The 26,891-nt window shown below is 46.7% G+C and overlaps 1 protein-coding gene across 2 annotated transcripts in view; it reads left to right on the top strand.

The window, feature by feature from the left end:
• The window catches only part of Awh (LIM/homeobox protein arrowhead), a 172,681-nt gene that overhangs the window by 99,521 nt on the left and 46,269 nt on the right, over nt 1-26,891 (top strand). For both annotated transcript variants that reach the window (XM_075677427.1, XM_075677428.1), the window contains exon 2: nt 3,887-4,068. In XM_075677427.1, coding sequence (XP_075533542.1) covers nt 3,887-4,068 — 182 coding nt within the window. The remainder of the gene's footprint in view (nt 1-3,886; nt 4,069-26,891) is intronic.

The raw sequence follows: 26,891 nt of genomic DNA, 5'->3' as shown, positions 1-26,891 counted from the left end.
TCATCGGACGGTTTTCGTGAAGTAAGTGTACCGTCATGCCACAGCGAAGGCCATCGGCGCACACCTCAACCGCCTTAATCGACAAGCGATTTACGTTTCTCTGAAGGCTCTGGTCCCAGGAGAAATCAACGATATCAGAATTAATACTCGAAAGAACGTCCTGGCTACATATGTCCACAATCGGAGCGCAATCAATGCTTTGATGGCAGTAAAGCTCCTGGGCAACATCAACGTCCACTACCTCATTCCGCAAGACAATGAAACCAATGCTGGTGTTGTTTATGATGTTGACACGTCGATTAGCGACAGCGACCTGCAAATTTTAATCAAACCTGCGACAGATGGTGTTGCCTAACTACAAGCTCGGCGCCTTGGCAAGTCGACCTGCGTAAGGCTCGTGTTTAAAGCTGACTGCCTACAATCACATGTAAATGTCGACCACTTTCGGCATGTGGCACGACCTTTCGTACCAAAACCACTTCAGTGCAGAAGGTGTCAAAGAATTGGACATGTGAATGCTGTCTGCCGAAATACAACGATATGCCCACGATGTTCCGAACAACACGACACTGACGTTTGCCGTGCAACAGAGCTCAAGTGTCCAAATTGTCAAGGCTCGCACGCCGCATCCATAAAAGACTGTCCACGCCTGAAGAAACAGCAGAAAATCTTGAGAAAAATGGCCAGAGATGGATCATCGCACAGAGATGCTTCTGCAGCGATAAGGCGACATCGCTCCAGGAACGAAAGCCTACGAAATCCTCTACTGGTTCAAGAGAAATGTCTCGTCCGGCAACGCCGCCCCCTGTTCCATCTGTCTCCAGTATGAGCACGAATGTCAACGAAAAGAGCGGCCATGCTATTCATGCTTCATCAAGTGAGGTGTGACCAGCACTGCCGAAGACATGCCACGCGCCAGAGCCACAGCACATGACGCGCCACTTAACGTCAAATGTTACTTCAGTTTACCAAATGCGAGACAAGGATTCACAATTGATTGCTATGCTCAAATCGCTCACGAATGTCATGCGTCTAGTACTGACAAACATGGACACTCCGGCTGCTCGTAGCGCACTGCAAGTACTGAACGCGCTGCCTCCAGTACTTGAAAGCATCGCATAGCTCTATGGCCCGCCCCTCGCTGGCCTTCCCTGAGGAAGTCAAGAAAGCGTCTCTATTGCCCGCGGTCTCAAAGCGAGAACTTCAGATTTGAGACACTTTGTCTTCGAAAACCGTTTTCCCATCCTCATTATTTGCGAACCGAACGTGCAGAATGTTATAAGCATTTCTGGCTAAGTGATCATCTACACACGGTGTGAACTGACTTACGTTGTTCATCCAGTGCGGCCACATGACAACAATCAGTATGTGTGGTTGACCGTGAAAAAACAAAAACTTGCATTTACTTTAATGGGCGCTTACCGTTCTCCATCAATTCGTTTCGATAAACAGAGACTGAGTGACATTATAAATGCGACACCTGGTCCATGGATTGTTGTTGGGGACTGCAACGCGCATCATTCACTTTGGGGAAGCAACAAAATAAATTCCAAAGAAGAAACCTCGTGTCCTTTACTTGCGACCATGAACTTTGTTGCCTAAATGATGGCAGTGCCACGTTTCTGCGCGGCCGGACGTACAGTAGTTGTTTAGACTTAGCTTTTGTTTCGCGATGCCTCACTCGCTGCGTCCATTGGTTCGCAGATATAGAAACCCACGGAAGCGACCACATTCCTACCTACCTGAAGCTAAAAGGCCCCACCAAATCCGTTCCATCATATTTTAAACAAACAATAGATTGGCCCGTGTTTAAATCACTTATGGAAGACGCATGCCAGGAAGGCATTTCGTCCACACTAGAATTGGAGATTGCCAAGGCTCTGCAGAATGCTATGCGTTCATTTCGGCCATTAGAGAAATACACAGATTTTGATTTGGAGATACAGAGCCTCCGTGCAATCCGCGGGTGAGCAGAGCGACGGTACAGACCGACCAAATCGTTCTACGACCTTAGAGAGGCCAGACGCATTCAAAATTCCGGCCAAGGCGACCGCATTTCGGTGGGGGCGAAATGCGAAAACAGCCGTGTGCACCTAGACTTTGGTGCACGTTAAAGAACCCCAGGTGGCCGAAATTTCCGGAGTCCTCCACTACGGCGTGCCTCATAATCAGAAAGTGGTTTTGGCACTTCAAACCCCATAATAATAAGAAAAAACAGTTTCATGACACTGATAATGACACCGGCCCGCGTGGAGATGAGCAAGTGGCACAATGCTTACGCATACTTAGCCAAGTCCCAGATAAGTTTCCTGCGTGAACTGTTTGATACTGCTCAATACCTCCTCCAACTCTGGTCTTTCCAAGTATTCGAAGAGTATAAATAAGTAAATAAATGCAGTAGATATATTTGCAGGAAGAGCTTTTCAATGTTATATTCTTAATCGGCTATACACTACACTGCTGGTGGGGCAAGAAAGACATTATAGTATAGGAGGAGGGCAGCGAGAACCTGCAGTCAGAAATATGATCGTCGTATGTACTTGTCAGGCAAATGGGATGGTATTGATGTAAATAGCAAGGACTTGTCAGTTGAGCCAAAATATTGAAGCATAAGAATGACGATTTTGTTCCCAGTAATCTTAGCATGAAACTATTTTATGCAAAGGTGCAAATACGAGCTTTTTCGGTGCTGTCGTGTGGAGTTGGCGTCTGGCTTTCGGCTCCTACGAATGAGGCGACCGAGTGGAAGACAGAAAGATAGAATAATAAATAGCAACAATAATATACACATTGTTCTGTCACTGCACATAATTGCAATATTTGAACGCACTATTTTCCAAGTTCGAAAGACACCGGTAAATACAGCTAGGCTGCTGCGTCGCTTTTCTTTCTTTTCTTTATGTATACCTCCAAGGTACAACTGGACACTGTAACCGGCGTGGGCATATAAACAGCGTTTGAATATATTAATTAGTTGACAGCAAAAAAGCGGTAACAAGACATTTGCAACAGTAGAAGTCACTTGTAGCAGCGAAGGAGGCGGATTGTTTCAGTCACGTGCTTTATGGACCAAAAAAGGGAGTGACGTAACTGTGTGAGCATGGGGTAGGTATACGGAATACTCATGGCTGGTGCAGGCGATGCGATGGGCAGGCAAGATAAGCGTGTTATTTGGTGGTAGGAAATGATAGAACCTGCAGAAAAGACAAAACTGGGCGATTTCACGTCGGAACGCGAGGTGCGGTACGTCAAGCCGGCATATTAATGCCGATGTGCGACAGCGGTGACAGAATAGTCGGAAGCGATGAATCTAACAGCGTTGTTGTGGGCCGATTCAAGGATGTTGGTTAAGGTAGACTGTTGTGGGTCGTGCTATGGGGCTCAGTATGAGTTGCAACACGGGCATATACCCGTGAGTTAGTTCAATAATAAAAATGTCAAGTGCAATTTTTTTTTATAGACAGGGTGCTACCAGTAATCGAAACGGTGTTCCGCATTTCCTTTTTGTGTAGGTGCTGCTATGGTGCCATACGGGGGCACTGTATGGCAGCATGACAGCAAGTACACACACAGAAAAGAAATCAGATTCTCTTATTGGAACTCATACTGAGCGCGATGGTACCTACATATTCAAGTCTAGGCCGTACGAAAGTTTTTGTAATCTATTAGCTTTAAGTTATCTGTAGCAGTTGCGAAGTTGCGACGTAAGAAACCAAGAGTACGCTAGTAGTCCCTATGACATGACCGGACCAAAATAGAAAATTAAGCAACGATGTTTAGAAGCCTGCTGTCGAGTTGGGGACTCCGAGTACACGAAACCGAAACTATGCTCCCGAAGGCCCCACCTTGCCTCACTCACCACACGCGTTTCTGTGACGTGTCGCAGAGCGAGGCGGAGCTGTGCAGCGCGTGCGGCGAGCTGATCGCCGACCGGTTCCTGCTGCGCGTGAGCGACAGCTCGTGGCACGCGCGCTGCCTGCGGTGCTGCGTGTGCGGGGCTCCACTGGACCGGCAGCCATCTTGCTTCGTTCGACACGGAAGCGTCTACTGCCGACACGACTACGTGCGGTAAGCGACGCCCCCTTCTTCCTCGGCCGTCCGTCGACGAAGCGCTGTCGCGTCATTTCTAGAAGATAAATTAGCGCCGGAGGCTTTGTTTGGCTGTACAGAAGTAGTACGGGATAAAGCTAAAACCAAAAGGCGTCGCGGAACAAAAAAGAGGCATTCATAATATGCGCCCCTAACTCTCGTTTAACCCCGTTCTATATTTCCCGAACCTATCACGTTGCATCTTATTTAACATAATTTTCCTGTTATTAGTGCTATTATGTGAAATGGAATAGCTGTCGCCATTATAGTTGACTAAATTTTTCTGTTACTGGTATTTCAGTAAAAAACAAAATGGGGGCGGGAGAGGAACAGGAACAATAACGATGCAAATGTAAAATCATGTTGCATGAATTCTCTCAAGTCAGGTCACGGAAAGGCACGTAAGGACAGTCGTAAAATGCAGCGTGAAGACGGGTCATACAAAACACAAAGTCGCCTTGCAACAGATGACTCACATTTTTTTAAATGATATAGCCTAGTTTATGAAGCCATGTATTAGGTCGGACGTTATTGAACCCATTGCATAAAAGTCTATAAATACGACTTCTATGCATTTTTTTGTATTGCCAAAGTCACGTGTAATTACAGCTAGTTGTTTTCAAAGTAGGTAACCTCTCATAAAACCCTGTAGTGCGTATATATGTGTGAGACAATTTTGTTTTATATTATGTCCAAAAGCTTTGAGTCATACGAAGTTTGTGAAATATTGCATAATCGTGTTTTCTCTGATTTAGTGGAAAGTTTCGCCCCCATAGTCCTTCATTTATCCACCAGGGCACTGCCATGTGAAGATCATCTGACGCAACATATAGGTATCACGTGGTACTACGTGCCAGCTCTGTTTTAAACGATGTTCCACATCCGACACAATGCTGCAAGTCCCGTTGGATAACACTGCTACTGCTAGCTTCACTATATGTATATAGACATACACAAATAACCAAGAAAGTCGACGAGGGCCTTAGTGGTTGAGTATCGCACTCGTCACGCGTCGGTCGAGGGTTCAACTTTCGCCTGGGTCAAGTCGTTCTTTCGTCAACCTTCATTTCCATTTTTTCTCGTCTTGTATAAATTCCAATGAAAATCTGTTCTCCGATACTTTCATTCTCTCTTGGCTTCAAGTGGTACGAAAAAATCAAGCACTTCAGTTAACCTGATTGTTCTCGCTTATTTCTTAGAAACTTTGCTGCCCCCCCTTGTTTTTCTTTCACAATCATCAGTGCATTGGCAAAGAAAGAATCAAAGAAAAAAAAACGAAACGCTTGCTTAGTAAAACGCTTCTTTTAGAGCTCGAGATTTGCTTGTTCGACTCCGCCTTCACTGGCTCTGCGCCATGATGTGACGTCGTGTAGTCTACTTCCGGTGTCTTAGAGCCAGCGCGCGAAGCCTCTGCAACCTCTCCGCCATCCGCCGTCGATCCACATGGAGAGCTATCCAAGCAGCGTGCGCTGGGAGCATTCTATCGCGCAGGGCCGAGCGTGTCCCGTACGCGTACGTATTCCGGTAAACGCAGGCGAGCTAGGCGTTTAGAGGGATGGGCCGTGGCGTAAAGCTCCTCCATACTACCACCGCTGTGATCATGGGGCTTGAGCGTAAACGTGAGCGGACTGAGCCGCCTATCATTTATGGGCCTTAGAGCCGCCTAGAGTTACTGTATACGCTACAAAAGGTAGCATATACAGTAACTCTAGAGCCGCCTGCACGGCACAGGCACCTGGTGACGCAAAGCTGAACCAGTCAAACACAGAGCTAATATTGCTGTAACCACGTGGAAAACTTTTTTTAAACACTTAAAAAGACAACGTGTTCGCGATGAATCTGCTGCCGAAAATTTGCACCAGCAGCAAAGTAGAATGCACTTGGTTACTGCTGTGCAACTCTTCATCTGGCGAGGAGGAAAGGGTGCGCGGCGAGCCTTTCTGGCTTGTGCGATCCGGCGCGGCGCTGCTTGAAAGCATTTGCTGTCGCGTGCCGCGGAACGATTTCGAGATGTTTTAGATGGTACTTTGTGAAATTTACGCCATGTCCGTTCATATAAGGTCGTCAGGGAAGCCTTGCGGTGCACCGGTAACTACAGTACCCGGAAATACCTCTTGGGGGCGCAAACATGTGACGCGCATTATCAGCCGTGGTGTGCGTATGTGTTGTGAACTATTTTGCGTATGTCGGTTTTAATTCGACGAAGAGAACCCGTGTCTCTGTATTGCCAGCATGAAATGGTAAATCCGCTCACTATCTGATCGCTTGGCCTAGGGACTAAAACATAATAGCGCATGCACGTGTACGGCCAACCAAAGATAACCACGAAAGATCTAAGCGGCAGGCTCTATATTTGTGATACACCACCATCGTTCTCACGTAATTCAAGTCTAGCACGCTTGAAATCACTGCCAGACAGCCGTCAAGAACTATGCAAAAGGAAGAATCTCGCCGGAAGCACTGAGAATTTTAAACAACTTTCGTGAAGATCGCGACATTCACATTATGTGGGCACCCGCACACTCATCCGTTCCCGGGAACGAAATAGCGCCCAATCTGGCTCGAGAACTGACAGGCCGAGCAGGTGACACGCAACAAATACTGGGAACGGAGAGAGACCGGATGACCAGCTTTAACGAGATCACCAAACACTACAAATTCGGAAGGGCCCATTTCCCCTCGGCATACTCTTCGTTAAGTATACGGCAAGCGACGGCATGCTGCCTTTTACAAACAGATACATATCCGAACCCGGTGGCCTACCACCGCAACTACCCGGACCTTTACACGAATAGATGTAGATTCTGTCAAGAAAGGGTGGACCTACAACATTTGGTTTGGGCTTGTCCTCGTACACCCATGCAGAATAAAATAAATAAGACCAGAGAGCACTGGGAGAGCGCGTTGCTCAGCTGTGCACCGGAAGACCAACTCAAGGCAATCTAGCACGCCGAAGATGCCGCCAGGGCCCAAGGGCTCGAGGCCGTCATTTAGGTAGAGAGGCCTAGGTCTCAAACCTGCTTTGCACAAATAAAGTTTATTCCTCCTCCTCCTCATCTACGCCAGCCTCCTGCATGAGCTGGATGGCGCTGCTTAACACAGCTGTCACTGCGGTTGGTGAACAAGCATGATACATATATAGGCTACGTGCTTCGGCATTGCCTTCTTGCCCTGTAACGCCATAGTATCCGAGATGGATTGCATAAAAAGAATGCGATGGCTGTTTTTGAGGACAAAATTTCCGTAATACGTGTGAGTGCGTCGTAGAGAACGGAACGAACACAACCGCAAAAATTCGGCTATCATCCTCTTTCTCGAAAAAGAAAGAGAAAACGGGTTAACACCACAGTATGACCTCGCATAGTCAGGCCGCACAACGTTTATAGATCTATAAACGTTGATGTCGCATTCTTGGACCATGAGCTATATAGAACAAAGATATCTGTAATCCAGCACCTACCACTGCTTAGCATGATCGCACAGTTCGTAAACAGTCGCTTTGCTGGACAAGTATAGCTCACACTGTAAGGTATGCTGTTATTACTAACGAAAACTATTTCATTCATGGGTGGAAACGTCATTCACTGAGCCAAGTATTCACGCAATGTAATCTGCAGCTAACAGTTTGAACGCTTGTCAAAGTATAACAGCAAGGCTCCTATCGTAGCAGAACGGTACCCACGCTGTTACGATCGTCGCGTTTGTTTCATTGCTCCTAAACGGCACCTTAAAACTAGTGGATAATACTGCAATAAGGCCACATTAGTGAATGGAACTTTCAGAATTACATAATTGATCTCCGAGGCTGATTGTGTACGCTCAAACATGCGCGCACACATCGCGCTGCGTGCTCCGTCCGCCTCAAAGCCAGCAGAAAGTCCGACCAGGCCGACTTAAACCACTTCAGTACGTACCACAGAACCATTTACCACGCAGAATACGCCATGTCACACTAAATAGACCGCGCTAGTGTGAGAACAAACACCAGAAACCAGCGCCGAGCGTACACCTGCCATGCAAAACGGAGCGCTCGCCCAAGCCATCATGCCGACTGCCCATAGATGGCGCCACTGCGTAGCAATATGGGGGACTCACGGGCGCTCAGGAGGCCAGAGTAGGTAGTAATGAAGAAGGTCCCCTAGGGGAACCTCTGATTAGCATCGCCGTCGATAACAGAAAAAGGAGGAAAACAGGAAAGGGAGCTCGCCATGCAATAGGCTACATAAACATGCAGGGCGGCAGAAGAAACAAAAAGTGGGCAGAGATTGAGGAGCAGTTAAATAGAGAACAAATAAGGGTGTATGCGGTTACAGAAATGCACCTTAGAGACTCGTAAGAGCCGCCAGTTATTGAGAATTATGTTTGGGAAGGGTGCAACAGAACTAAGTCGGAAAGGAAGGGAGTGGGAGTCGGAATGCTCATCCATCGGCGAGCCAAATGGAAAAGACTAAATTCAATATGTCAAGATCATCGTTGCTTATCAGGTACAATGAGTGGCAAAAAGCTTGGCTGGCCGTAACGTATTTGTGGACCGGAAATAATTGCACAGAGAAGAATAAAGAGTTAGTGGAATGCATAAGTGCTGATATTAAGGGTTTCGGGAATGATGCCGAAATTATCCTATTAGGTGACATGAATGCCCACATACAGGATCTAGATGGCTATATCGACAACAACAGGAAGTCAATGCTAGATCTTTGTGAGCAACAACTTCGCTATCGTGAATACAGGGCCTAAGTGTGAAGGGCAAGTCACATGGGAAGTGGGAAACCGGAAATTCACCATCGATTACTGTCTGATAAAACAAAGAATTCATCATAACTTGAGAGAAATTTTAATTAACGAAGAAGGGCATAACAGCATAGGGAGCGACCATAAACGCATCACTTTGAAAATGGATATGTAGTTGGAAAAGAGAGCAAGGAGTGCAAAATGGCCAGCCTAATTTTTTTAACGCTGAACAAATAACAAATATAGCCACAAGAGTCGAGGAAGAACTTTGCAAATGGCCAAGTAAAGAGTAGGAATATAGTGAGCTTCCAAGTGTAATAACGACTAAAATATGGAAAGAGAAACAACATATTCATTGCAAAGGAAAAAAGAAACCGAGAAGCTGACGTAACTGGCAGATACGAGAAGCGATCGCCGAACGACAGAAAGCATCCCAAGAGCACAGGCCGGCAAAGAAGGCGCTGTTGCCGCAGGATTAAGTGGCCAGTAAATGGGAAATATACCGGGAGAAAACGTCTATGGGTCAAATACTGCTGCAAACAAAGATAAAAGCTGAAAGTGAACGTTGGTTGTCAGGAATACGTGAGAAAAAGAAGGCCGCACCTACAATATTTTGGATCCTCATAAAATTAGTAGGCAGGAAGTCAACAAAAATACAAGAACCTGTCTTAGACGAATATGGAAACAAACTGGAAGGGGAAGCGGCATTAAATTACATCCTAAAAATAACAGCCGAATCTTTCCAAGGCAAGGATGAGGTTGTATTTGAAGAAAAAAAAGAGCATGAAAGAGAACCAGATGTAAAATGAGCTGGTGCTGACAAATTTGAACTGGAAGAAAGCCAAACAGAAAATTCTTAAGCGCACAGCCGCAACGCTAGATGAGGTTCCCGTTAGGCTGAATAATGAACTAGGATCAAAAAGTAAGGAAGCTCTTGTAAAAGCATTGGAAAAAACTTTAAAAGATAGAAGAATAACAGAGAGTTGGCGACAAAGTAGAATGAATTTAATTTATAAGGTAAGGGGGAGAAAAATCGAATTCACTCGTAGAGGCCGTTGACCATTACATCTGTAATAATCAAGTGTTCGACGAAAACTCGTCTGGCGAGGAAACATATTTCCTCGCCAAAAAAAAAAAAACGTGCACTCCCCAAGAATAAAATAAAAATAAAGAACAGACCTATCGGGCCCCATACGGGTCCCTTGATTACAATGAAGCTTACATCTGTAATATACAGGTTTGCAGGCAATCAAATTAAAGCTGCAAGCATGGGCAGAGAATAATGGCATTTTGGGATAACTTCAGAATGGCATCAGAATACGTAGCCGTTTAGATGATAACTTATTTGTTCTTACTCAGTGTATTGAAAGATAAAGAGTAGAAATCAGACCGTTATATGTGGCCTTTTTAGACATCACAGGAGCGTGTGACATTTTGTGGGATATTCTGGAAGGGGAAGGTTTAGACGACGGTTGTCTACAGATTTTGAGAGAGATTTACCTAGAAAATACCGTTTGCTTTGAACAGGAACGGATGAGGAGCGAGGAGAAATTTGATATCAACAAGGAACTGAGGCAGGGGTGCCCTTTATCCCCACTGCTGTTTATGATGTACATGGTGAGGATGAAGAGGGCGCTAGAAGAAAGTAAAATCGGCTTTAATCTATCACACAAACAGGCGGGTACAGTAGTAGAGCAGCAGGTTCCCGGTTTATTTTATGCGGACGACACTGTGTTGCTAGCTAACAAGCAAAGTGATTTGCAACGTCTGGCTAATATCTGTGGACAGGAAGGCAACAATTTAGGTTTGAAATTTAGTGTTAGAAAATGAGGTGTTATGGTATTTAACGAAAACAGTGAACAGACAGTGGCAATACAGGGCCAAGAAATACCTCGTGTAAAAGAATAGAAATACCTTGGTATATGGATTAACGAAGGCAATAGATATATGGAAATGCAGGAACAAACAATGACAGTAAAGAGGAAACAAAATGCAGCCGTAATGAAGCACAGAACGCTATTGGGATACAATAGGTACGAAGTGCTCCGGGGTATGTGGAAAAGTGTATTGGTTACAGGAGTTACTTTTGGAAATGCGATAGTGTGCTTGAAATGGGGGGGGGGGGGGTTACAATCAGAACTCGATGGCAACCACTGGTCAGTGGAACGCCTCGCATTGGGCGCTCATGGGAAGACTACAAATGAAGCTGTGCAGGGTGATATGGGCTGGACTAGTTTTGAAGTGAGGGAAGCTCACAGTAAAATTGATTATGAAGAACGACTGAGGAATATTGAAGAAAGTAAATGGGCTGGGAGAGTGTTGAGGTATCTGTAAGGGAAAACATTGATTCACATTGGAGGAAAAGAACTAGGAAGCTTACCTGCAAGTATGCGGTCTGTAGGGTGAGTAACATATCAACAAAGAACGTCAAGAGGAAAGTTAGAGAGGCTGAAATATTCTCCTGGGTAGCCGCAATCGAAAAGAAACCTGCCATGAGTAACTACTTAAGCGGAAAAAACGAAATCACATAAGAAACAATTTATGATAACTCAGAGGGAAGCTCATTACTTTTTGAAGCGAGATCAAGATGCTTCAGAACACGCACCTATAAAGCGAGATATAAGAAGGAAGAAGAAACATGTGCTTGCTGTAGAAAGCTAGGGAAACGATGGAACATGTTTTATTAGAATGGGAAAATATCTGCCGAGCGATAGATTTAGGCTATACTTGACTCCTTGAAGCCCTTGCGTTCAGCGAGAGCAGGGGGAAAGTAAACATGTCCGCAATAGAGATTAGTAAGAGGCGATTGGAAGATTGGTAGAAGAAAAGTAGGGAAATGACAAAAAAACGGAAACGTACAAAAACAAAGTTCACAATAGGGGGTCAGAAAATTTGGTTATGGGAATTCATCGTGCGTTTCTTATTTCTTTTTATAACCTAGGTAGGACATTAGGCATCACAGTAGCAAGAGCTTGGTGACGCAACCCACCGCCCCGCTCTTAAAGGGATGCTCATAACATCCATCCACATCTATGCATACATCCATGGTGGCACCCATATAACAACGGTCTATATTAGTTCTGTGTTTGTCTCGTTGACCTCTGCGCCACATGGTGGCTGCACCCTGCAGGCCGCTCACGTTTGCGCCGCCGCCCATCTGGCAAAACGCCCAGTGAGCCTGCGTTTACTAGAATACCGTACACAATAAAACTTCCCATTGTGGTAGTAATACTCAGGCGTGAAGAGACGGCCGCAAATGCAAAGATCGCTGGCGCCGATCGGATACCGACAGCCCGATGCGCTGCAGCCACTCCGCTCGCCTGTACTGTTGTACAGGGACACGATGTCGCAGTTTGCAATGACGCCAAACGCTACGTTTGCAGCCTGCAACGCAGCAAGTGCGACTCACGGTCCTCGCGAAAAGAAGCCTCGAGACCAACACTGAGGGCCCAGCTCGCGTCAACACGGAGCGCATTGCAGCACAAGCAGACGACACTCGCTGTGTACCGGAAGTGCTTGAGGGCACTGATAAATCGTCGTTGTGAACTATCTTTCTGTAACTGTTTTTTATAGAAAGAAATTAACCAACATTTCAATGATTATGAACAACACTTATTCACCATAAATATGGAAAAAAGAATTGTCGATGACGCTATCTCAGCAGGCAACACATAACCCGCCCAACTGACGTCATGTGCGCCATATACGTAAATTGTAACGGGGTGGCTCAAAACTCAGGGGAGTAGCGCCGCTGCTATCACTAGCGATACACATTTTTAAAACATTATAGTAAGTTACATGTTTTACGTGGAGCCCATAAATGTGTCACCTAATTGTCAGAACGACCTATCTTAATAACTCAATACGTTTGTGTAAAATCGTCAAAGTCGTTTCGGGGCTCCTTTAAAAGTACTTAGCCAGTATTCGAGATATTTTCGTTAGAACTTGCTCTTAGGAGCAATTTTAGCTCAACATAAGACCTGTTTGTTAATATGTGGCCTTTGTATTTACCAACTTAATTCGTCCTCTTTATCTGAACAGTAATGCGAAAAAGTACGAACAAGGTCGCAACTAAACCGTTGTTTAACCAAAAAGGATTCTTATAGACGTGTCAGATAATTACTCTCGATCCTCTTGCTTGATGAGACGACTGAAAAGCTTTCAGTATCGGCGTTTCTCGGAAACCATATTTTCGAGCGTGGAGTTCAGAGGCCAGGTGGAGTTAGATTTTGTGTCTGAATATTGTAGTGGATATTTAGTTTGTCACGGAGTGTGCAGAATAACAGCTAGCACAGTTTGCTCTCTAAGGCACGCCGGATTAGACAGCAAACTGAGCTAGACCATAAATGGACACAATAGAGAAACAATAAAACAGTTTATATAGACTGATAAACTACCGATATCGGTAGTTTTGCTATAATAGGTTGATTACCACAAGCGCAAATGAAGCTCAAAGTCACATTTTTTGAATTTGGCGTCACGAGCCTAACCGTCGTGCGTCAGTGTTTTTCTCACGGATTTGAAAGTATTTTTCCGTATTTGGGCAGCGTTGGCTCAGTAAAAATTCACGAAACTTGCAATATTCAGTGTTCGGCCTCTTTCGAATACAACATAGTCAAATTTTACCGATAGAAAATTAACTGCGCTCCAGCGGACGCCGTCAAAATCCTTGACGTCACAGCGGAATTATGAGCGAATTTCCAGGCGGCGGCGCCACCCCTCCTTCGTTCGCCCGCCTTTTCTGGCTAACCGAGCGCCTGCTCGCAATAAGAGCGCTGTTCTCGGTAATGCAGAGGCGTAATTTACCGATGCAGAAGAAGTCATTTTCGCTGTAGTGTCCCTCTAAAGTTAGGCCAGCAGTACTTGTAACTGCATCGCTCGTTGCGTGGTCCTTGTTTTTTCTTTGGTGCTGCCCCATCGCGTCGCCAGGAACGAGCGATGCGCTCGCTCACCTTCCGGGCTACGCTGTGCGCGACTGCCTCTTCCGCCGGCCGCGCATCGGGGCTCGGCCTGCCGCGCTCGTGTGCCGCGATGCGGGCCTGCCGGAAGCGCCGGCCCTGCCGTGCGTCCCCCGGAGGAAACGCGACGCAGTGGGCCCTGCCGAGCCCGGCCGCAGGGGGGCGTCGATTCGATTGCGAGCCACGCGCAGCTTAGGCTGCCCCGCACGGCTGCGGCGTAGTTGCGTGCAGCGCTGACGGACCAGCCGCGCACTCCCGCGGCGACAGACAGGGCGCTGTAGCCTCGGAGGTGGCGAGGGGCGCACACAGATCGGAAGCAGGTGCGAGGAAAGAGAAGTGGACGAAAGTGAGTGTGCTCAGTGACCGTCCAAAATGCAGACCGAAGCGCCTATGGGAAGCAGCCGCTAAAATTAGCGGTCGGCAAATATTCGAAGTTTTGAATACAAACTGACTATTGCGAGTGAACTTTTCGTATTCCGAAATGAACTTCAGCTTTTTCGACAATATCGAAACTAACCAGATATATTGCAACGACTGACTCTACGGCAACCCCACTGTTGTTCTCCGTCTGGTAAACAAAGTATCGAAAACTATCACAACTGAATCAACGACAAAAGTTTTCGAACCACTGCAATGACAGTCTGGACAATTAAGCCGCTTTTTTTCTCGGTTTCACGGTACAAGTGTGCGTACGTAAGGACCTGTCATTTTCGCGTGTAGTCCGTCATTTAGTGTATTTGCAAGTCTAGTCATGTAGCAGTTTCATATTTTACGCTCCAACCAGCGTCATTTTACTCACAACGAGCCCACACACAACACACGAGTCCTTCATATTCAATATTCGACCCTTACTATAAGTATTCGATTCGTATTTCAAAAAGTTTGTATTCGTCGCCTCTATCTGAAATTTAAAAAAATTAAATTATGGGGTTTAACGTGCCAAAACCACTTTCTGATTATGAGGCACGCCGTAGTGGAGGACTCCGGAAATTTCGACCACCTGGGGTTCTTTAACGTGCACCTAAATCTAAGTACACGGGTGTTTTGGCATTTCGCCCCCATCGAAATGCGGCCGCCGCGGCCGGGATTTATCTGAAATTCTATATGCTGATACTAGGTCTTCCGTTATCGATATTTACCGTGCCGGCTATATCTATATATATATATATATATATATATATATATATATATATATATATATATATATAGCTGCTGTGCATATGGTTTCCGCTCATTCATAGTTATTAAAGAAAGAGCAGTAGTTTGGAAAAAAAAAATTTAACCCTTCCGCTATGTGAAGATGGAAGACCAGCGACGCTGTATTGCTGAATAGCTATATGCAGTTCTTTATGTGGTGGTTATGCTTTACTGGTTGAATTAAGGCACAAACACAAAACGTCGTTGTTTCTTTCGTTTTTATTTATTCATTCTTTTTTGTGTTTTCATTCGTTTTTTACATTTTTGGTTATTATTTTTATTTTATTATTTTCTTTAGTGTTTATTTTCTTACTTTTTTTCTTTGCTTTATACATATACACTGACGTTTCGACACGCGTCGTTGTAGACTAGGGTTTGGGCAACAGCGTTCATCGATCCGGCGCATTGTTTCTGTCAACGGCATAAACTCATTGTTTCATCTTTTTTTTTACATTCTTTTATTTCCCATTTTTTTCCATTTTAATTTTGTTTTAATTTTTGTGCTTTTTATTTTTTGCGTGGTTTTTATTTTTACCTAATATTCATTTTTACTTTATACATTACACTGACGTTTTGACACGTGGGTCCCACGTGTGACAAGGGTCGTTCGAGGGCGCGTTACAGGTCCCCGAGCCCACAAGTGTATGTGCCATTGAGCTTGGACCCTTTCTACACTATCACCAGGATTGGCCCACATGATGAGTTGTTTTTGTCAACATCTCGAACGCATTTTTTTTTTCAGGTCCTATCACATGTATAATGGCCCGGTGTGAGGAAAACGTGACTGGTTGTATAGCATAAAAAATGATACTACATGACGAGGCTTCCAAGTACACTAAATGACAGACCACAGGCAAAAATCGCAGGTTGTCATGAATTTCGAACACCCGCCGCGGTTGTTTAGCGCTGCTAAGCACGAGGCCGCGGGATCAAATCCCCGCCGCCGCAGCCGCATTTCGAGGGGCGTGAAATACAAAAAAAAAAACGCCGGTGTCCCATGCGTTCGGGGCATGTTAACGATCCCCTGGTTGGATGGATGGATGGATGAAAAACTTTATTAGGGTCCCCCACTACTGCGTGCCTTATAATCAAAACGTGATTTTGTCACGTAAAACCCCGCAATTCCATAAATTTCAAAAAACGTTATACGCTAGAAGACGCAGACAAGGAAAGGGGATACAGGAAAGGGGTACGGAAGCTTCCACCGTGAAACCGAAAAGAAGAAAGCTTAATTATCCATTTTGTCACTTCATTGCTTCGAAAACCTTTGTCGTCGTTTAACTTGGGATAATTTCCGATAATTTGTTTAGCAGACGGAGAACAGTAGCCAGACTTTAAGAGTCGGTTGTGGCAAAATAGCTGGTTAGTTTCGATATTGGAAAATATCAAATAGTAGATTTTGTAATACGAATAGTTCGTGCGTGACACTCGATTCGTATTGCATCTTGGTGTGCTCGCCCAACCCTAATATTTATACGCGAAACAAAGACGAGAGAGATAAATAAACTTTATTGTTAGACCAAGCTTCTTGAGCCCAAAGGTGGGTGGCCTCCTCAGTCCAGGTAGCCATGGCTCGCTGCCGCCGCCCGAGCCCTGTTCACCAACCGTAGCTGGCGGCCAGGGTCTTGCGTCACCAGCAGAGCCTCCCACTGGTCTTCCGCTTCTTTCTGCATGTTATCGCCTGGTGGTGATAATGACGGTGGTACTTCTCGATTATTCCTGCACCCCAGCACCATATGGCGCAAGGTGTTGGGCGTGTCCGGCGGGCAGAACTTGCAGTCTCGCCCGTAGGCGCCCAGATACATGGTGTGCAGCAGTGTTCCATGCGGGTAGGTTCCAACCTGGAGTCTTCTCCAGGTTAGCGCTTGTGCCCTACTCATCGTCTTATGCGCGGGCGTGTAGCGACGCCCCCGCCTCCTGTAGTGCGCCAAGATATCCGAGTACTTCTTGGATATCGGATCATCATCCTCGTCATAGTCGTTGGTTCGTGTTCTCTGCGTGTCGGAGATGGCTCGGCGTGCATGATATCGAGCCGTGGTGTGCGCCGCCTGGTTCCCCGCGAGAGACTCGTGTCCCGGCGTCCAGAGGATTTGTGCTGCTTCTATCTCGGTGTTGTTCAGGACCTGAAGTGCTGCCTTTCCGATCCTCCCGTTCATATACCTTCTGCATGCTTCTTGCGAGTCCGTCACCACGGTAAGCAGGGTCTTCTTGCACATTGCGATGGCCAGGTCTATGCCCAGCTCTTCCGCTGTGCTTCCGTCCTTGGCACGTATGGATGTGGCTGTGTGTTGTTCGCCCTTCTCGTCGACCACGCCGATTGCAAATTGTTCGTTTGTTCTGTACACAGCTGCGTCCGTGTGTCTCACATTTTCTGCTTAGCTGTTTGTGCGTTCGAGTATGTGCTTGAGCGCCTGTATTCTCGCCTGTCTCCTTTCCTTGTAGTACTCGGGATGCATGTTTCTGGGAATGGTACTCATGTGTAGCTTGTCTCTGATTTCGTGTGGGATACGCTGAGGTAGGTGCCTCTCATCCTCGACTTGGTAGCCCAGATCTTGGAGCAGGGCTCTTCCCGTCTTTGTCAGCTTTAGTCTCTCCAGTTGGTTGACGTTGTGCGCTTACACGAGCTCTTCCCACGTGTTGTGGGCTCCCATTTTGAGTAGTTTCGCTGTGGACGTGGAGGGGAAAAGGCCCAAGGTAATTTTCTCTGATTTTCTGATGAGGGCGTTTACTTTGTCTCGTTGACTGTACTTCATGTCAAGGTATGGGGTCCCGTACGTCATGATGCTCGTGAGCAGCGCTTGTATCATTCTCGTGCATTCTTCTTCCTCGAGTCCGTGACTTTTGGTCGTCACTTCTTTGATAAGGTGGGTTATTAGTTGCACTGTTCTCTGAATTTTTTCCAACTCTGCTCCCCCGGCCCCGTACTTTTGAATCAGGAGTCCGAGGATGCGGAGCGTTGTAACTTGCGGAATCATGATGCCTCCCACCTTTACTACCGGGTCTGGTATCTGCTGCGGTTGTGGGCATCTTGTGCGTTTTCTTAGCACCAAGAGCTCCGACTTTTCAGGTGCGCACGCCAGTCCACATGCTTCCAGGTACTTTTCCGTTGTGCCAACCGCTTCTTGCAGAGCGTCTTGCTGTTTACCTGTCGACCCTCCCGTAGTCCAGATGGTGACGTCGTCAGCATATATTGCATTAGCAATCCCTTCTATTTGCTTCAGTTGCTTGGGTAGCGAGCTCATCTTCAGATTGAATAGCATCGGCGAAATGACGGAGCCTTGTGGCGTTCCGTTTCGCGGTATGTCAAATTTCTCTGAGCGTAGGTTGCCTATCGCCACTGTGGCTGTCCGTTCTTACAGAAAAGCTTTGATGTAACTATATATTTTTTCGCCGCAGTTATATACGTTGAGCTGTTGCAGTATCGATTCGTGGGACACGTTGTCGAAAGCCCCTTTCGCGTCAAGTGCGAGGATGGCTCTTTTGCTGTGCGTGTCCAGTTTGTCGATGACTTTTTCCTTGATCTGCAGTAACATGTCTTGCGTGGACAGGTAAGCTCTAAATCCGAACAGGGTATTTGGGACGTGTCCGTTGTCTTCGAGATGTTCGATCATGCGGTTGTGCACCATGTGCTCGTAGAGTTTTCCAGCACAGGAGGTGAGGGATATAGGTCGAAGGTTCTGCACGCTGATGGGCTTGTTGGGTTTAGGTATTATGGTTACCTTGGCATGTTTCCATTCCGGCGGTACTTTACCGTGTTCCGAGCACTTGTTGATGTATTTTAAGAGCGCCTCTACAGAGGGTCCATCAAGGTTCCGGCGTGTCTTCTTACTTATTCTGTCGTACCCCGGCGGCCGTGTTTCGGGTGAGCTTGCTCAAAGCGCTCTCGATTTCTGCATGTACAAAGGGCCGATCCAGTTGTGTATTTGGGTTGCCTCAATACTCGTCAAAGTGCGAATCTACAGTTATGTTCCGCTCCGTACCGAGGAACTTCTTCACTTCTTTGATAATGTCTTCCTCTTTTCCCGGGTGGTTGTGTATGAGTCTCCGCACTTCCTGTTTTGCGGCGTTCTTGTTGTCCTTCTTTGATAGAAGAGTCTTGAGTACAGCCCAAGTGCGCTTGCTGCTTAAGAGGAAGCTTTAGCTCAGGCCCAACTCCGATGCGGCCTATTCAAATACATGTAAAAATATAAAACGTTTTTCTGAGATAACCCCTGGACCGATTTTAATGAAATTTGTTGCATTTGAGAGAGAAAGTGTAATTCTAGTGACAGTTGGAAGCGGAATTTTGATTTAGGGCTCGAATTTTGTTGAAAAGATTTTCAAATAATCTACAGTTTGAAAAATATAGAAGCACGAAGTTTACAAATTCATAGCTCTGCATAAAGAACAGATATCGTGGTTCTGTAAACGGTATCCATTAGATCACTCAAAGCGGACAAATTCGATTTGTCATTTTACATGTTACGTGAATTCGTTACGTTGGTTACAAGGGTTCTGCAAAAACTGTATTTCCATATTACTAAATCTTTTTGTATTCACGTGCAACGTACCAATTTAGTCCGCTTTAGATGTACTATTAGATGCAATTCACAGAATCTATTATCGTTTTTCGTTGTTCAGTTACAGAGTTGTAAACATGATAGTTTTGTTTTATGGAAATTTTTGATTTTTGCTAATTTTTGATAAAAAATTGACGACCTAACTCAAAAATTCGAAACCAACAGTCACTAGATTTTAAGTTTTTCGTTTAAATACAAAAACCTCGTCAAATTTTGTGCAGTGGTTGCCGAGAAAAACGAATTCTCCTGTTACATGTATTTAGATAGGAGCACCCGAACTAAAGCTTCCTCTTAAGGTCCCTTGAAGTTTTTTACATGTTTCGCGCCAGTTCTGTCTTTCAAGTTCAGAGTACTCTTGCGTTTCCTGGATCGGCGTGGAGATTCGAATTTTGAGTTTCCAGTTGCACTTGTTACGCTACCAGCGTTTCACGAGACCCCTCCGCGCCTCCCATACGTGGAGTAAGTGGGGGTCGACCACCGGGGTGACTTGCGACAGTTGGATTGTCCTCGTATGCTTCTCGGCTCTTTCCACGACTCCTCTGATCCATATTTCTATGTCGTCTATCATCGCATTAATGGCGCTCTCGTCTTTGCGAAAGGCCTGCCAGTCCGTGATCTTGGCTTTTCCGATCTTCATCGTTGCTTTGCGGTGCGGGATGATCGTTCGCACTATATAATGGTCGCTACCCAGATTCTCGTCCGTGCAGCTCCACTCATATTGTTTGTGTCCCTGTACGAATGTGAGGTCGGGGCTGGTGTTTCTAGATACACTGTTGCCGATGCGCGTGGGTGTCTGTGGGTCGTAGAGTAGCGTCAGCAGGTGTTGTTGGGCTACGTTGTACTCATCGTCTCCTTTTTTCTTGGAGGCCGCATAACCCCAGGCCACATGGGGAGTATTAAAATCTCCAACGACTATCAGCCCGTTACCCTTGCTCACCTTCTTCACCTCTCGCATTAGCTTGTCTAGGTCCTTAAGGTGGTCGTTTGGTGGGCTGTACACGTTTAACACAAAGAGTCTTGGCTGCTGTTTTTCTCGGGTACGATTTCGACGAGGGTGTGTTCGATGCGGTGTTGGATGTCGTGTCGTTGAGCGTTGATGGCCTTCTTGGTCAGGATTGCTGTCCTCGTTTTACCGTCGGTGACGCGAGTGAGGTAAGATTCAGGCTCTACGGACCAAAAGGACACAATCGGGAGAAAGTTTCAGTCAGCGCATTCACATAAGAAAGCAATCATGCTCGCAAGAAACCTAAGTACCCTGCGAGAGAAGCCAAGATAATGCAGACCCTAAACGAACACGATGGCGAGGCTAACTGAAGAGAAAGATGACTACAAGCAAGACCAACGGCTTAAAATTTGGCAATGGAACTGTTATTCTATCCCAAGTAAGAGGAGCAACGTTGTACAATTCTGCACACAGTTTGACCCAGATATTACAGCCTTACAAGAAACGGAAGCTACAGAGAGTGGAAGCAAAATATAAGCGGTGCTTTAACGGTTGTATCTGTAACATGATGTTTGACAACGCGAACGTGTACGTGAAGGACAGCTATAGGGGCGACAAACTAAGGCAATCAATTGTAGAGAAAAAAGCGGCAAGCAAGCTTTCGATAGCCGTGTAAGAAGCTATCCTATTTGCATGCGCGAAGAAGGATGCGCCTGCTTTTTGGCAATGACTATAGTGCCGAGCGTTTTGTGTTGCGTCATTGATATGAGCGTGAAATCGCGCATGTGCACCCCTTTATATACGCGTGCACTTTTGTGAAAATTAAGATCAATCAGATTAAATCCGCGCTTGTCTACGTTCGCACTGTCAAACATCGACAATCAACACCAACTAGCCCGGCCGTACATCTCACTGCATAACCACTTATCTGTGGATGTCGCCTCCAGGACGGCCCTTAGCTTTCGTTTCAATTGATAAGTACAAGTGTCATTCCAAGATTTTATCTACTGATACCTTTCTGAAATTAAGTAGAGTTTCGTGTTAACAGAGGTTGAGTCATTTGGATGGTGGGTTGCGAGAGCCAAGTTTTCGGCTTCGTTGGTCGATTGCCTCATGACCTCGAGCGTACCGGAATCTTGGAAGAACGCTAACATAATCCTAATCCATAAGAAAGGGGACGCCAAAGACTTGAAAAATTATAGACCGATCAGCTTACTGTCCGTTGCCTACAAAGTATTTACTAAGGTAATTGCAAATAGAATCAGGAACACCTTAGACTTCTGTCAACCAAAGGACCAGGCAGGATTCCGTAAAGGCTACTCAACAATAGACCATATTCACACTATCAATCAAGTGATATAGAAATGTGCAGAATATAACCAACCCTTATATATAGCTTTCATTGATTACGAGAAAGCGTTTGATTCAGTCGAAACCTCAGCAGTCATGGAGGCATTACGGAATCAGGGTGTAGATGAGCCATATGTAAAAATACTGGAAGATATCTATAGCGGCTCCACAGCCACCGTAGTCCTCCATAAAGCAAGCAACAAAATCTCAATAAAGAAAGGCATCAGGCAGGGAGATACGATATCTCCAATGCTATTCACAGCGTGTTTACAGGAGGTATTCAGAGACCTGGATTGGGAAGAATTGGGGATAAAAGTTAATGGAGAATACCTTACGAACTTGCGATTCGCTGATGATATTGCCTTGCTTAGTAACTCAGGGGACCAATTGCAATGCATGCTCACTGACCTGGAGAGGCAAAGCAGAAGAGTGGGTCTAAAAATTAATATGCAGAAAACTAAAGTAATGCTTAACAGTCTCGGGAGAGAACAGCAATTTACAATAGGCAGCGAGGCACTGGAAGTCGTAAGGGAATACATCTACTTAGGGCAGGTAGTGACGGCGGATCCGGATCATGAGACGGAAATAATCAGAAGAATAAGAATGGGCTGGAGTGCGTTTGGCAGGCATTCCCAAATCATGAACAGCAGGTTGCCGTTATCCCTCAAGAGAAAAGTATATAATAGCTGTGTCTTACCAGTACTCACCTACGAGGCAGAAACCTGGAGGCTTACGAAAAGGGTTCTACTCAAATTGAGGACGATACAACGAGCTATGGAAAGAAGAATGATAGGTGTAACGTTAAGGGATAAGAAAAGAGCAGATTGGGTGAGGGAACAAACGCGAGTTAATGACATCTTAGTTGAAATCAAGAAAAAGAAATGGGCATGGGCAGGACATGTAATGAGGAGGGAAGATAACCGATGGTCATTAAGGGTTACGGATTGGATCCCAAGGGAAGGGAAGCGTAGCAGGGGGCGGCAGAGAGTTAGGTGGGCGGATGAGATTAAGAAGTTTGCAGGGACGGCATGGCCACAATTAGTACATGACCGGGGTTGTTGGAGAAGTATGGGAGAGGCCTTTGCCCTGCAGTGGGCGTAACCAGGCTGATGATGATGATGATGGTCGATTGTTGATATATTAACCACGTTTCAACTATCACTAATCTGTAATCTTAGCAAAAACACCAACAACTGCCACCGCCATTGTATTTCCTCTGCACGTTTAGTGATGCGCGTATTCTCAGGGTCCCTCGTGCGTCTCTGTGTTCCCGCTTCAGTGTTCGATAATTACACCGTAGCATCTGGTCGTTTTTGGCGTTCTATCAACTTCTTTGCCCTTCCGCCCCTATTATCGAATCAATATGGAGGCTGAAAACGACGCAGGGTGAGGGAAGATGCTGCGCCATATATATACGACTGTGCACCACCCGCAACTTTGCGTTTCTTCTGCGTCCCCGGCGTTAGCCCTCTTCCCCGATGCTCACGAAAACGAATCGCATTTCACTTGTCGTGGTCCGCAGTGTGTATAATGTATGTCGTATGAAATGCGAGCAAACTATGCTTTGCGTTGACATAGTCGCGCCCTTGTACATAAGTTTGTATGTTTCCCTTTTGTTACTCTAGCATTTGAGCTGTCCTCTCTCCGTGGCATTTATCTCCCTACCCTCACACGATCTGCTGGCTGTCGTTTAGGTATCAACAGGCCAGCACCGGGAGTTGTAGTGCGGCAAGTAGCAATTTGCTGGTCTTCCTTATCCCGGGAAGTTCGAAATAAACAACCACTTACTGTGTAGTAACGTAAGACTCTTACTTGAATTATTTTTTTTCGTGCTTCGTCAGTGGTCTAAGCGATGCTCCGGCCATACGTTATTTGGAGGACCAGTCTGCCGTGAGCGGAGGATGACCACAAAGGAATATAATTCCCGAAACGGATGGTTACACAATGTATGGCCTTGGATGAGTAAATACGGCTTCCTGTTCTCGCGTCGTTTCGGCGTGATATATCAGCAGGACGTGGTGCGTAAGACCAGTATAAGCCAAAATATCCTGAGGAGTAATTCACACTCAAGAGGAATGAGAAATATTGAAACAGAAATAAGGGTGAGAGGGGTTGCTAAGGGGATACAACATCGCGAAAAATGAAACCACTGCAGTCTATACTCTTTCACCGGTACGCGGCAGTTCCCGGTAATTAGCAATTATAAGCAATTAGCCAGTATTTTGAAAAGTTACCCTTCATTTTCGCTTCATATCACGTGTCGTGCCATTCGGCATGATGTCAGTGACGACGATGTGACAGCTGGGCCGCTATTTTGTAGCGATGCCTTATGCCTTATTCTATGCTATTCTCATCATCCACCACACACGGCCGCCGGATAGCGTTGATAATGTGGGCAGACCGTCGCTCTGACCAGTGGCCAAGCGCGAAAAGCCTGAAAAGGCATAGAATCGGAAAAGGCATCGCTAAAAAATACCGGCCCTGCTGAGACTCTGTCACCTCGAATGACGAAGGGTAAGAAAAGAAGAAAAAAAATGTTTACTTCGGCTACAGATGAACGCGCCAAAAGAGGCGCGCGCATGACTTTGAACCACGCACGATACGTCTGCGGGCACCTTGTTCAGCTACACACTTGCGAGCAGTCGTCTTCAGAGCGTCGATCGGCTCGACTGCGTTGCCCGCCGTCGCGATGGCAGCGCGCTGTACGCAAGTACTGCGGTGGTGTGAGCGTGTGGGCAGCGGTGTGCTCCCGCACGTTTTTCGCCCCAGCCCGCACAACTGTGGCGGCGGTGGCGACAGGCCGCGTTTAACGCTTAATTACAGCCAATCGTTAGGGAGACGCGCGCAACGCGGCCGCCGCTAATTGGGCGCCGCGCGGTCCGCCCCCCTGGGGTGAAGCCGAGGTCAGTCTCACCCCTCCGGCCCCGCCGACTGCTCTGGGGAACAGATTGGATTAGGGAGCGGCCGACGTGAACTGTACCGCGCGGCTCGGGAAAGCGGGTAGGCGGCTTCGGGGACGCGACGGCACAGTTCCCCGTGCCGTTATTGAATCCCGGCGGGCCCGCTCACGTTTCTCGCTTCCCTCCTCCTGCATTGCGCCCGCTCTGAAAACTGCTTCGAGGGCCGCCGAGAACAGACTTCGTTATCCCCCTCCAGTCCGCACCGTGTCCGCTTTAATTTCAAGATTTTACCATTTCTTTTTGTCTGCCTTTGTTTCGACGGTGGTTTCAAGTGTCACGGTGAGACTTGATTAGGCTAAATTAGTGTCCCGAACCGAGATTCGATAGCACTTCGGCGGGACGCTTAAGCAGATTTTAAAGTGGTGACGTATAAGAAGCAGAAGAAAAGAGCGGTGTAGGGCCCAACCATGTAAGACGGGGCGCGTAGCAGGCGTCACTGGTGCGCGATATTTCGAGGGTCGGGCTGTCCACTTCCCTGACGGCCACCGCGATATGCTACAAAAGTCAGGCACAAGGACGTTGGTGTAGTCGATTTCTTTTTTTGTTCGGAGGGAGGGGGGTGTCGGGCAAATCCCATACTAACACAGAAACGGGGGCCTCCCCCCGTACGTGTGTGGTGTGCCAGCCCTGGCTACGCCACTGACGTAGAGGCGGCATCTCGATTCTTGCGCTCTAAAGGAATCTCAAGAGGCCTACACCTGGCCCGAAGGAACTAACGTTGTTTTGTACGAGTAATGTTGTACATGCAAACAGACAGAACTTATATTTGTGGGTGGATAGGTCACGACGACATCTCTTGCAGCTCTGAAGACCTATGGCAGCGGCGTTAGCCGGCGCTTGAGGATTGCACACCTCTTCCATTGCTGCAGAAGTTGAAGCACACACGCCCCAATGTAGTTTGTAGTTCTCCGAAAGCCATATCGGCGGCTGATCACTGGTATTACGAACCTGTTCGTTGAAGCGTCCCTTGGTGTACACAGTGTACATATATATGGTCGCTCTTCTGTGGGTTCCGTCATTAGAAGCAAGCAGTTAACTAGGTCACGAAAACATCAGTCGCGTCTCTACATAAATTGCGTTTTCAAGAGCCGATGTTTCCAGCCACCTTTCGCGGTCTATCACAGCAGTCACATAGAAACATTGGGCGAATCCAAGTCGTCGACACGACCACCTTGACGTGAACATGGAGGCACCGAAGAAACTCTACCAAAGAAGGAAATTCCGTCAATGAAAGTCACAGCAGAATGGTGGATGAGTATACGCGGCAGTGAATGACCTTCGTGCGTTAAAGTAGCTCGCCGGTAAGATTAGCTTAGACGCGGTCATGACGCGGTCATCCGAGGCCAGAACGACCCACCCGCATGGACCGATTTGGATCATTCAGCCGGAGTAGAGAACCTTGTCATAAACAATCGACGAATTAAGTATTGCCACGGAATTGGACATATCATATGGCAGTGAGTGAACAATTAATCATTCATGAAGTTTAGGGCATGGCAGAGATATCGGCCACGATGGGCACCACGAAACCCTCTACGCAAAACTGACACCACTGCTTGCATTCACCAAGAGAAGTTTCGAGCCTCTGCGAGAGGCGGCCCAGGATACTCGCCTTCTAATGGGGGATGGGACGTCACTAGCTAGACCGATACTCCACAACTCGTCTGCAAGGCTGCCGAAGGTTACAGGCGCACACAGGCGATATGTTTGCGCAGTGGAATATAGTTTGGAGCCTAATTACCTGAATATTATTATGGCAGTGTGGTTTCTTGCTTGGTACATGATACGATACAGCGATGTGCGACATGTTTTTGCGCATACGTGTCGTACACCGCGAATTCACCAGCCTCTGAGCGGGCGACGCGGCTCCCGGAGATGAGCGTACCTCGAGGGGCATTCAGGCTTGCTATTGGCTCAGGAGTCCTGCAGCTTCCGCAGCGCTGCGAGCGACTTGTGAGATGGAGTATAAAAAGAAAGCAATCGTCCATGCCGTGTAGGCGTTTGCAGTGCCACCCTCACAAAAAATTTGAAAACGAACATACGGGCAGACAAGTGATGGCGACGATTTTCTGCAACGCAGACGGGATAGTGGCGATAAATTACC

The sequence above is a fragment of the Dermacentor variabilis genome, unplaced genomic scaffold, assembly GCF_050947875.1.
Source record: "Dermacentor variabilis isolate Ectoservices unplaced genomic scaffold, ASM5094787v1 scaffold_13, whole genome shotgun sequence".
NCBI lineage: Eukaryota > Metazoa > Arthropoda > Arachnida > Ixodida > Ixodidae > Dermacentor > Dermacentor variabilis.
Note: the sequence above shows the minus strand (reverse complement) of the source record. Positions and strands in the feature narration are given on the sequence as shown.